At 55.2% G+C, this 12,273-nt stretch overlaps 1 protein-coding gene across 2 annotated transcripts in view; it reads left to right on the forward strand.

Moving 5' to 3' along the window:
• Nucleotides 1–11,865, forward strand: part of PIP4K2B (phosphatidylinositol-5-phosphate 4-kinase type 2 beta) — a 28,084-nt gene extending 16,219 nt beyond the window's left edge. For both annotated transcript variants that reach the window (XM_047706661.1, XM_047706662.1), the window contains exons 4-10: nucleotides 464–616; nucleotides 1,426–1,572; nucleotides 2,542–2,580; nucleotides 3,066–3,179; nucleotides 6,229–6,487; nucleotides 7,169–7,272; nucleotides 7,801–11,865. In XM_047706661.1, coding sequence (XP_047562617.1) covers nucleotides 464–616; nucleotides 1,426–1,572; nucleotides 2,542–2,580; nucleotides 3,066–3,179; nucleotides 6,229–6,487; nucleotides 7,169–7,272; nucleotides 7,801–7,881 — 897 coding nt within the window. In that variant the 3' untranslated portion in view covers nucleotides 7,882–11,865. The remainder of the gene's footprint in view (nucleotides 1–463; nucleotides 617–1,425; nucleotides 1,573–2,541; nucleotides 2,581–3,065; nucleotides 3,180–6,228; nucleotides 6,488–7,168; nucleotides 7,273–7,800) is intronic.
• The last annotated feature ends 408 nt before the right edge of the window (nucleotides 11,866–12,273 follow it).

Raw genomic sequence — 12,273 nt, forward strand, 5'->3', positions numbered from 1 at the left:
GTCCATTGCTGCTTTATGCTGGACATCTTGACTAGTCCCTAAGCTTTGTCTTTGTCACCCCAGGAAACTGGGAAAACCATCTTGGACTGCCTCCTTGTGTTCCAGGTCAGGAAATTCAGGAGTGGAGAAGTGAAATGGCTCATGCAAGGTCAGGTTACCTGTGGGCTTCAGGTCAGGGCAGGGATCCCTGAGGCAGGGATCTTGTGGACAGGATCATTCTCAGGGGTCAGAAGGAAAGAAAGTGTTGGTGCAGCCAGCCCCCTGCCCCTCCGATCAGGGATCAGGAGCAGGTGGTTAGGAGCAACTCTTATCACCCTTCAGGAAGACCTATGGGAGAGAAGTGAACTTCCCATGACACCAGGGGAGGGTCAGGGCCCGCCTGTCTCAGCATGGTTGGCTCAAGTAAAGGTCAGAGCCCTCGTTCCTCTCCCAAGACCAGCCCGCTTTTGTCTCTGTCCCTCAGAACTCAGTGACGCGCAGTGCCCCCATCAACAGTGACAGCCAGGGCCGCTGTGGCACGCGCTTCCTCACCACCTACGACCGACGCTTTGTCATCAAGACCGTGTCAAGTGAGGATGTGGCCGAGATGCACAACATCCTAAAGAAATACCACCAGGTATGGTGAGTCCCGAGCCTGGGTGGGAGAGGACGGGTGGCAAGGGGAGGACAGAGGCCCTGGGAGGCTTCCTGGAGAGGGATCAGGCCCCCTTGCCATGGTCCCTGCCTCCTGAGAATCAAGCACTTGGCCTTCCCCCGGGGCTGGGTGTGGAGCTGAAATGCCTGCTTGCAAAAAGGGAAAAAGCAAGAGTGAAGGCACGTTCTCCACTCACTCAGATCCCGTGGAACAGCTGTTTCTTGTCAGAGTGGGGAAGTGGCTCCCTGTAGCACCTGCCGCATTTCTTCTAAAAGAGGTCCCCGGGGGCTGGGCAGGGTCGCTTCCTTTCCCAGGCAGGCTCTCCGCATGCCCTGGGCCTAGTACCTGGGCCTTCGGGGAATGCTGCCTTCTCTCTGGGGCGCCAGGAGGTGGTGAAAGGGACTTCTGGTCTTCGGGGCTACAGCGGAACCTCTGGGGTGCCGCATGGCTAAGAACTCCTGGCAGAGGGGGAGCCGCTCCTCTTTCCCCTGCAGCCTGCTTACAGGCCTGCCTCAGTTTATCTCCGGCAGTAGAATCTGGTTTCACACGGATGTTTCGGTGGCGGCCCAGGAACAGGAGACCCAAAGCTCTCACTTGGCGGGGCTGGCTGGGGGCGGGAGTGGCTGTGGCCTCGTTAAGTCCGTGGAGCCCCCATGACTTCACAGGACCCCTCTGAAAACGACTGGCCCAGAGGCTGGACTCGTCAGGAGCGTTTGAGCCTGGGCAGAGCCCTGGCCGTCCGGCGCCTTCCATCGTTCCTTAGCCACCTGTCCGTCCTCCCTTTGCTCTAGTTCATAGTGGAGTGTCACGGCAACACGCTCTTGCCACAGTTCCTGGGCATGTACCGCTTGACCGTGGACGGCGTGGAGACCTACATGGTGGTCACCAGGAACGTGTTCAGCCACCGCCTCACCGTACACCGCAAGTACGACCTCAAGGTAACGGGCTCTGCCCTCCTGCGCTTTGGCGCGCCCCCCCTCCCGCCCCCGCAGGCTTCCTCATGATGGGAAAGCCTGGGAGCAGGGGTTTCAGCACAGGCAGGTTACCCTGGAGTTGATGTGCCCAGTTCCTCTGGGTCAGAGGCTGTTGGAAGTCCAAGTGACAGGGACAAGAGGTTATTTAACGTGCCTTATTTATGTCACCATCGATGTTCTTCAGCTCCCGTCGGGGGCGTGTGCTCTCTGAGGGCAGCCGCCGGGAGACAGGCGCTGTGGACTGACAGCACACGCACATTTCTAGACACGGAAAGGAACACGCCTGTGCCTGGGAGCCACAGTGCTCCACTGTTCTCGAAGACGGCTTCCTGACTTGTCACCTCACGCCCCTGTCTCTCTCCCCACTGCAGCCACAGTGCTGTCCTTTCCATTCCTTCCTGGTCTGTGCTCTGTGCCTCCCCAGGCCCTCTCACGGCCACCTGGCCTCTTCCCTCCCTATTCTTTTGTCCGTCTCTGCCTTCTGCCACCTGATTTCTTCCTGCTCGGCTCAGACGTCACTTCCTGCCGGAAGCCAGCCTAGACCGCTGTCCTTCCCCAGCCCAGACCCACCCCTGTGCCACCTGCTCTCGGCGTGTCCTCCCGTGTTCCACCTCTCACCAGTGTGATTAATGGGTTAGTTAATCATGTAACCACTTGTTAATGCCGCTCTCCCCTGTTGGAAGGGAAGTCTCTAAGGGCAGGGACTGAGTCTTGGTACAGTCCTGTTTGCAGAGCGTGAGCCTTGGGCCTAATCAGAGCTCTGTCAGCGGTCTGTGGCGGAGGGCATGAACAGCTGCTGCCTCCTGGCCCCTCTAGGATTCTAACCAGCCTCCTTCAGTTCACCTGCTGCCTCTCCCCAAAGACCGGTGCATGTTTTCCGCCCAGCGGAGTTTGCCTTAGCTGGATCTCTCCTGACGGCTCTTGTCCTTGCAGGGCTCCACTGTCGCCAGAGAAGCCAGCGACAAAGAGAAGGTATGCTGGGACCGGTACTGATCAAGTGTGGCCTGGGTCGCTTGGAATCAGAAATACCTTCTGTCAGTCTTCTTGGCCCTTCCTCCATCACAGCCCCTGTCCTGGTTCCCACACGTGCCCTCTGTTGGGGCTGTGTCACTGGGCACCCGCCTGGCCTTGGCCTCGAGCTCCAGCCTTGCCTTGTGTCCACAGTACTGCAGACCTGGTGGTTTCTGTCTCATTGGCCAGCCTCACTTGGGGTGTGGCTGCCTGGGCCCCGAGGTAGTTCAGGCTCAGCAGGAAGACCTGCTTTGGTCTGTCCTCTCTGCCTGACGTTTGCCACCTAGTTGCCATCCCTGCCTGCCCAAGGTCTGGGACTGGGGCCTCTTGTGCTGACCCCGTTGATGGGACAGGCCGCCCCTCTGTGCTCTGAGGACCCTTCCTCTTTTACCTCATGGGGTGAGTGTCTTCGGCCGCCCAGCCTCACACTGCTGTTGCTCTCCCAGGCCAAGGACTTGCCAACGTTCAAAGACAATGACTTCCTCAATGAAGGGCAGAAGCTGCATGTGGGAGAGGAAAGTAAAAAGAACTTCCTGGAAAAACTGAAACGGGACGTAGAGGTACTTACCCTCATTTTCACCTTGGTTGAGGAGGGCCCCCGCTTGTCCCCAGAGCAGGAGCCTCTCTAACCTTAAGAAAAATTGAATTCATGGGGCGACTGGCTGGCTCAGACGGCAGAGCATGTGACTCTTCATCTTGGGAGTTGTAAGTTCGAGCCCTGCGTTGGGTATAGAGATTACTTAAAAATGAGATCTTTAAAAAAAAAAGAAAAGAAAAATTGAATTCACTACTTTCCACACTCCTGGAAAGGAAGGCTGGTGATTTGAACAGTGTGGGTACAAATGAGGGTTCCATCACGGGCAGCATGTTCATGACAGTAGTCTTTGTAGCTCAAGTTGGAACGTTTTCCTTGATCCTTCACTATTCTATTCCAACGCCTTTTTCAAACACCCCTAAACTTCCTTTCTGGAGGTGTTCCCATCGTTGGGGGGTGGGGATGTTGGCCATCAGAGCAAAGGGAAGCCAGCTGTGAGCGCCACCAACCAGGCCTTTCTCTGGCTCCAGTTCTTCCCTCACCCAGTGGCCTCCTGGTGGAGCGGGACTCCAGGCAGAGAAGTTCTTCTGGGGAGGACAGATGCTAGATAGCGGATGTGTTACCTGACCACTTGATAACTCGGTGTCTCCTGTTTCCATAAGTTGAGAGCCTGTTCATTAAGACCAAATCCTACAAACTTTTAGAAGTGTTTTCTTATTTATTCTTATTGGGGTAAAATACACATAACATAAAATTTACCATCTTAACCATTTGTAAATACACAGCTCAGTGGCATGGAGTACAGTCACTGTGTTGTGCAGTTGTCCCAGCCATCCCTCTCCAGAAACTTTTGTCTTCCCATACTGAACCTCTGTCCCCATTACACACTGATTCCCCACTTCTCCTTCTCCCTAAACCCTGCCAAGCACCATGCTACTTTTCATCTCTGTGAACCGGACTATTCTAGTACTTTATATGTAAGTGGAATCACACAGTACTTGTCTTTTGTGTCAGGCTTTTGCACTTACCGTAATGTCTGCAAGGTTCATGCCTGTTGTAGCACCTGTCAGAATGGCCGTCCCTTTAAGGCTGAATAATATTCCATCATATGTGTACCCGTTCATCCATCAAAGGGCAACTGGTATAATAGGTAAGATTTTCTAAAGAAACAGAACGAGTAGATGGTGCCAGTGGATGGATGGGTAAATAGTTAGGCAGCCCTGTGTTTAGTATAAGGAATTGGCCCCCACAGTTATGGAGGCTGACAGTCCCCCAGAGCTGCAGTTGGCGGGCTGGAGAGACCCAGGAGAGCAGACGGTGTGGTTTCGGTCTGGAGGCCAGCAGGCTCAAGATCTCAGACGGGCCAATGTTTAGTCTGTATCTGAAGGCAGGAGAAAACTAATGTTCCAGCTCCAAGGGACTCAGGCAGGAGGAGTCCCTTTCACTCACAGGAAGTCACCCTTTTCTTTCTACTCAGGCCTTCAACTGATTGGGTGAGGCCCACCCACACTGGGGAGAACAATCTGCTTTACTTAGTTTGCTGAGTCACATATTAATCTCATCTACAGACACCCTCACAGATGCACCCAGAATAATATCTGACCAAATGCGCACCAAAATTTAACTGTCACACTTGGACCCATTCACTGTGAATGCTGCTGCTGTGTGCATAGGTTTTGCGAACGGCTTTCTTTTCTAGGAAGCTTTTCCTTTGTCACTGCCTGCTCTGTCTGTGCCTTTATTCTGCCTCTCAGTTTGTTCAGAGTCTTTCTCCTCCCTGTCCTCCCTTTCTCCCTACACTCCTGAGAGGAAGTTAAGGCAGTTTACACATTTCATTTGTTTTCCCTTGCCTGTTGCTTCCTGAGTGTTCTCAGGTGGATAGGAGCGGGTGTGGGTCATAGCCTTTCTCTCTTCTGGGACCTCAGGCCCTTCTCCTTGGACCTTGAGTGGGGCTCATCTAGAGGTGCTTGGCATGGTGCTCCCCAACTTTCTCTCTAGAGGAGAGGCTGCAGATCTTCTCCCATCAGGGCTGCTTGTGCTTTTAGAACCCCAGGGGCCTGTGTGTGGGGCTGTGCTGGTCACCGTGGTCTGACAGTTTCCCGGTGACCATGGCAGAGTGCCCAGTATGTGTTGCATGGCGGCCGCAGGCCGCTTCATTGAGGATTTGACCAGTGACTGCAGCCTCAGTATTTGCTGAGCTGGATTTCTGGCTGGCTGGCTCCGTCTGATCAGCCCCATACTTTCTCGTTCTTCAAGTCACAGAGTCCTAGCCTGGGAATCACAAGACACCATCCCGCTCATTGACCCTCATGCATGTGTGAACACTGCACCACAGCTGCTTCGGACCTTTGGGAAGAGGTTCGAGTGCTGCTTGGGTCGTCTCAGGGCTGTTCCCTTTTCTTTTTGTTTTTCTCCCTGTTCTTATTCTGACTGGTAAAGGAAGCTGAGTTAGTGCCATTTCGGACTATGCCTGTGGCCCTCAGTGAGAAGTACGTGTTACCTCCCAGCCTAGCACACACACACAACTGAACTACTGTCTACCTACTTCACGTGACGACCTCTCACATTTTCTGTTTTATTTCCCACTTCATCATAAAAAAATATCCCGGCTCCAGGCTACTAGACCGGATCTCGGGCCCCCAGTGGGTGTGATTTATGGCCTGAAGGCCACGGGCCTCTGTGTACTGCAGCCTCCCATTCCTCACTCAGACTCGCCACAGCCTCCCTCATTCCCAGACCCCATGGGCCTCTTCCCTTGGCCTTCCTGCTGCCTTTCCTCCTGCAGCTCCTGCCTGCCGGACCGTTCCTCATTGTCAGGCTAGCTCACCTCCTCTCCCCAGGGAGACCCCTCCCCCTGCTGCCCTGGGATCCCACAGCTCCTTGCCCTCGGGAGTGGCTGTCCACCCCGCCGGACACTGAGCCCACGCAAGGCAGAAACTCTGATGGCTTGTTCTCACCTGTGTTTCAGAATTGGAGAATGGACTTGAAGGGAGTGCCTTTTCTCCCCTTTCCAGGAGCCGCAGGGATGCCCAGTATAACCTCTCCTCCCATCTCTCCTTCCGCACCTTCCCTAGTTCCTGGCCCAGCTGAAGATCATGGACTACAGCCTACTGGTGGGCATCCACGATGTGGACCGGGCGGAGCAGGAGGAGATGGAGGTGGAGGAGCGGGCCGAGGATGAGGAGTGCGAGAACGACGGGCTGGGGGGCAACCTGCTCTGCTCCTACGGCACGCCCCCCGACAGCCCGGGCAACCTCCTCAGCTTCCCCCGCTTCTTCGGCCCTGGGGAGTTCGACCCCTCTGTTGACGTCTATGCCATGAAAAGCCATGAAAGTAAGTAGGGCCCACGTCTGCCCTGCCTAGCCCTGGCCCCTATGCGATCCCCTCAGGCCCGTTGTTTAGCTGCCTCCCAGGGTGTCTGGACCCCTGCCTCGTTCACTGCTGACTTTGGCCTTTTCCTGCCTGCAGGCTCTCCTCCTGAGCCACCGCCAGTCACTCTGGCTCCTGGGGCCCTGGGGTCCTTCCCTGTCAGGCTTTCCTTCCCCTCTCTGCTTGTCCTGGATGTCTGAGGCTGGGTTTGGCCCCGATTCATGGTTCTAAACACTTAGAAAGACTGTCCACAAACAAGAGAAGAGCTCTGAAGGCTCTGAGAAGGGCCGCAGTAGCATTCCTCTCCTCAGGTCTGGAACGCTCGGGATGGGTCTGGGTCTCAGGTCTGCAGGCTTCTTTTTTTTTTTTTTTTTAAAGATTTTATTTATTTATTTGACAGAGAGAGATCACAAGTAGGCAGAGAGGCAGGCAGAGAGAGAGAGAGGAGGAAGCAGGCTCCCTGCAGAGCAGAGAGCCTGATGCGGGGCTCGATCCCAGGACCCTGGGATCATGACCTGAGCCGAAGGCAGAGGCTTTAACCCACTGAGCCCCCCAGGCGCCCCGGTCTGCAGGCTTCTGAAGCCGTCTTCTTTCTGTTGTTCCCCCACCCCCTCCTCCTCCTACCCTGCTCCCCCTCCCCTGCAGGTGCCCCCAAGAAGGAGGTCTATTTCATGGCCATCATCGATATTCTCACGCCGTACGACACGAAGAAGAAAGCTGCCCATGCCGCCAAGACGGTGAAGCATGGGGTGAGTCCCCCCTGCTGCCCCACACCCCCCACCTCCTGGACACCCCTGGGCACCCCTGCCGCTCTCCCTACCAGCTGGTCCGCCCCGTCCGTTTCCCCCTGGTCTGCAGGTCACAGGGGCTGAGCATGCTGGCTCCTCTCCCCAGGGCTGCTGGGTGTCACTGCAGTAGCAGCTTTGTTCACGTGCCCACACTGCTCCCCGAAGAACCCTTCTCCCCTTGGACTTGAAGCTCCTGTCTCCAAATAGGGACCCTGCCCAGAGATCCCGAGTCTCTACACCACCTCCCCACCACCTTGCTGCTCCTTCAGTGGGCACAGGCTTGGAATTGTGAATCAGGAGTCAGGCCACGGCCTCTCTGAGACGGACCCGTTCCTTCGGGCAGCCTGCCAGGCTGGGCTGTAGCGTTGTTCTCACTCCAAGCCAGAGGCTCCTGAATCCCCAGGCCCTTCCCTGCTGGAGCCTCCCAGTAGCCTCCCAGTTAGGGCGGGGAGCTCAACCTGGACCTGAGTCAGCCTCTATGTGTTACAGGCGGGGGCCGAGATCTCGACCGTGAACCCTGAGCAGTACTCCAAACGCTTCAACGAGTTCATGTCCAACATCCTCACGTAGTTACCTTCTACCTTCAGCCAGAGCCAGAGAGCCGGATGTGGGGTCGGGGTTGGAAAAGGGAGAGGGCGTATTTGGGCTGGATGGGAGGGTGGGGAGCAGAGGGGAGGGTGGGGAGCAGAGGGGAGGGCTTTGGTGAGGAGCCAGCACCCAGGACAGAAAGACCAGTGGGGGTGGGGAGGGGAGGTGCTGCGTGGACACGTGCTCCAGCGGTGCACCTCACCTTCTGCTCACCCTTGATTTTACCCTCTTCTGACCCAGGTCGAAGAGGGGTTTCTTTTTTGTTCCCTTGTAACCTTTTACAATACCTTGGGGCTAGAGAGGACTTTGTGGGTTTCTATGGGTTCCATCTCTGCGATCTCATTGCTCCAGGTTTGGTGTTTATAATGATGTGTGTCATCACCCCGTCACCCTCCCCATCCCTGCCCTGCTCTGGGTTCCCTTTGGTTAAAAGGGCGCCCCACGGGCCCGGCCAAGGGTCCACATGCTCCGTTGCCAGAGGACAGGAGGTCAGACACCTCAGCCCTGCTGCATTGGATCTTGTCTGGATTAACTTTTGAATGTTACGGAGTATTGTGCACAATGTCCTCCTCCTTTTTGCCTCGGATCCAAGTGAAATGTTACCGGATTCCTCCATGTAAATGCTGTCCTCCTGAAGGAAGGCTCCAGATTAGCACCAGGCATCTTGGATGAGGAGAGATCTCCCAGGGGTGTGAGTTCATCCTCATGGGATGGTTGGGGGTGGGGGTCGCGGCCGGGCTGTCAGACGGCAGGTTCTCACAGAACCCCGTGAACATCGTCCATGCCCCTGGCCCCTGGCCTTCCCTCATCCTGTCCATAAGGCCTGCCTTCCGCTGGGTCAAGAGGAACTAGGAAGCATCTTTACGGATAGCAGGACCCCCAGTCACCACTGGGTGTCAGATGAGACCTCGTGTCCTCCATCCATTTACTTCCCTCTGACCTTGGCCCCAGGCACCCTCCCTCATAGCTGAGCTTCTCGCTGGGCCACATCTCTGCCGGCCTGGGCCCCTCCCTGCAGAGAAGCCTCTTCAAACACCAGGGCTGCGGTGTAGACGATCTGAGGCCCGTGCCTGTGGATCTGTCGCCTGGACAGTCGTGGCCAGCAGGGGTGCACCCCACCAGCACCTTGGAGGGCGACGTCCAAGCCTGAGGTTATTTCGGGGTCACTTGAGTAGGGGACCCACGAAATCCAGTTTGGAGGCTTGATTTGGGGATCGCCTGCCCCGGGCTTTGGGGGCGTTTTCCTTCGCAAACCTGCCTCCCCTGGCCTTCCTCAGGAGTGGCGTCCTGAGCGTCCTTCAGGGCCTCTGCCCAGCTGCTGAGTGACCCAGGACCGAGCCACATGTCCTCCTGTGATGCCGTCAGAGCAGTCTGGTCTGGCTCGGAAAGCAACAGCCCTGGGTTGGAACTGGGGACTTAGGATGAGATATGATGGAACTTGTACATAACCCCGCACATGCGAAGCGAGTCTGTGGAAGCATTTGGAACAAATGGATTGGTTTCCTGTGGCTCCCTCCAAACCCGGCCGGGCTCAGCTCCTGGAGCAGGAACCAGCACCGTGTCAGGGCCCTACCCACAGCTTTCAGGTCAGGGAGGAAGGGAGGCCACATTCTTGGAGCCCACTGGGACTGCTGGAACCTTTCTGGAAGAGGCAGACAGATCAGACAGCCCCGGCCCCGCAAAGGGGCGAGACCACCAAGTGACTTGGGGAAGAACTTGGAACCAAGTGGCTCATGGAGAAAACCAGTCAGACTTAGGAAGAGATTATGTAGGAATAATGTCTGGACTTGATTTCCCCACCTCCTAATCAAGAATGAAAATTTGGATCTGCCCCTCAGGAGGCCCAGCGTCTTCAGAGCCTGGTGGGCTGCGCCCCCCCCCCCCCCCCCCCCCCCCCCCCCCGCCCCGGCCACAGCCTTGGGCTCCCAGCGGCTTCCTGCGCTGGGTCTGCTGATCATGTTGCCATCATGTGTATGAAAAGTGTAACACGATCCTTCAGTTAAAGATGAGCTACCAGGTATCTAACTTCTTTAACATTGAGTTTTTGTGTTTTCGTGGGTTTTTTTTTTTTTTTTCCTGGTATATTGTTTACATTTTGAGAGTAGCATTCTGTTTCAAATGCTCTTTTTGTTTTTCTGACAGTATTGTTGTTTGGGTAAAAAATCTGAGCTGTGGTTGGGTGGATTTGAGGTGGGTTTTTTTTTTTTTTGTTCTTTGTTTTTAAGGTCATTCTCTGTGCTATCTTTAAAACCTTGGGTTTGGCCCTCTAATTCCTTTGGCATTCAAGTGTTCAAAAACTGTTTATTTTGGTTTATACCAGTTTTCTTTCTCTTTTTGTAATGATGCAGGTACATTTGGGTTGTGGTCTGAATGTGGAGAAAGTGAACTGGTCCCCAAGCTTTCGTCTGCCCCCATTCCTTTCTCCGAGCCCCACCACCGTTCCCTCTGTGGGCTGTAGAAGGCATCTGAGGGCAAGGGACTAGGCTCAGCCTTCCTCTCTGGAGCCCCAAAGAAAAGCTCCAACAGTCTCCCAGCACCCCGGAATGGTTTGGGGTTTCCCAAGAACAAGGGTGTAAGAACAGGACAGGACTGCTGGAGTGGAGCCTGGATGGGGAAGCCCGTGTGCATTTCCTCTCCGTTCCCCACTCTAACCACCTAGCTGCTCACAGCTTCTGTCCTGAAGCCTACGGCTGAGAAACCCATTTCCCAGGCCTCCCAGCCCAAGCGAGGGTTCTCTGGAAATTCCACTTAGACCACTAGATGAAGGCCTCTGGCCCTTGTTCCTTTTAATGAACCACTGAGTCTTTGTCCCCCAGTGCAAGCTCCTTCCCTGTGCCCTCTGTTTTGGGGGTCCTGGGCAGAAGCCAGCAGTTCCAGGAGCAGCTGAAGCAGCGCTCCGTCTCTCCTTATCTAGCTCAGGGGTTACTGGTCTGTGGCGGGTGCCACGAGTCGCCCCTGTGGCTGTTCTCAGTGACACCCCCTAAGTTTCCACCACAGGCAGCTCTTCCTTCCCTCTCCCTTCCTCCTCTTCCTTTCTCTTGCCTGTGCTTTAGGCCTCAAACTGGTCCCCTGGTCGTGCTCAGGCCTGGGGACTACAGACTCCTACCCTAATGACGTTCCCCTCTTCAGTCTGCCAGGACCTGCCCCGGGGAGGTGGACCAAAGACCCGGGACTTTTCTCAGCAGCCAATCCCACCCCCCCACCCCGTTGTCTTTTTACTAATTCATGTTGGGAGGGAGAAAACTTCAGCACTCCCTAGCATTTGAGCTACTCAAGCGTTAGGGGCAGAAGGAACTGTGTGTTTCAACAGCCTTTACAGCTCTGGCCTTAGAGCTGTGGCTCCCCCGAGTCTAGGGACCTCACTTCCTTTTGACAGAAATGTGGGGAGGGTGGGTCCAGCCTGAGCACAGGAATCATAAGGAAAACCCATTGGAACAACTGCCCCCAAATCCACCAGCTGTCTGCAGGGGGCAGGGACGTGGCCCACCTTCCCTAAAGAGACATGCCATGGAGGAATAGTGCCTCCAAAGGGAAGAGGAGACTCAGCTGTCCCCAGCGGGTCATGCTGAGATCCTTGGGAGGCAGGGGAGGAAACTTCCAGAGGACCCCCCCCTTCCCCTGCACAGAGTGGTTTCGTGAGTTGTGAACCAGCAGCCTTTAGCGGGGGGGCCGGAGCTGCTCAGCACACCCAAACATCAGGTCAGATTACTGTCATCAAAAAGTGTGAACGAAGCTTAGACTGACTTCGTGGGGGAGCGGGATACACTAGCACCCGTCATATGTATGTGACTTCTTGATTTCCTCACTGCGACCTCCATTTTTTTAAAATAGGAATTTTCAGCCCCTTGTGCTTGTCTAATGTCTGCTCGGAACAGTTCGAGACCCTGTTACTGTTTTAAAATGCATGCATGTTAAGATGAATCTCCAGCCCAAGGAACAAATAAAACTCAAAAGGCTTTGTGTACACATCTGTCATGGGTGAGTCCTTTAGAAATGAGCCTTTATTTTTTTTTCCAGAGTTAAAAGGTTGGGGTCCCAGTTTCATAGGTTGCTTGGACAAAATCCGTGTGTGACTTGATTTTGGAGGAAGTATATAGGCTAGGACGTTGGCCGCCTACTTCCAGATCAGCCTGGTGAGCAAGGAGCATGGGCACCAGAGCAGAGCGGGTCGGCCATCAAGATCTTACTGCGCATATCGAGAAGTGGACAAACCGCCTGCCCCTCACTTCTCCAGCTGGGTAAGACCAGCAGTGGCAAGGAGCTACATGCCTACGATACCTGTCCCAGCTCTCCCCTAAGTAGCTACTTAGTCACTTCTGTGTATCTCCTGTTCTCTAGGTAAACGCTTAGCTTAGAAGCCAGGGGTTCTCCCAT

Source organism: Lutra lutra, chromosome 16, assembly GCF_902655055.1.
Source record: "Lutra lutra chromosome 16, mLutLut1.2, whole genome shotgun sequence".
In the NCBI taxonomy this organism is placed as follows: Eukaryota; Metazoa; Chordata; class Mammalia; order Carnivora; family Mustelidae; genus Lutra; species Lutra lutra.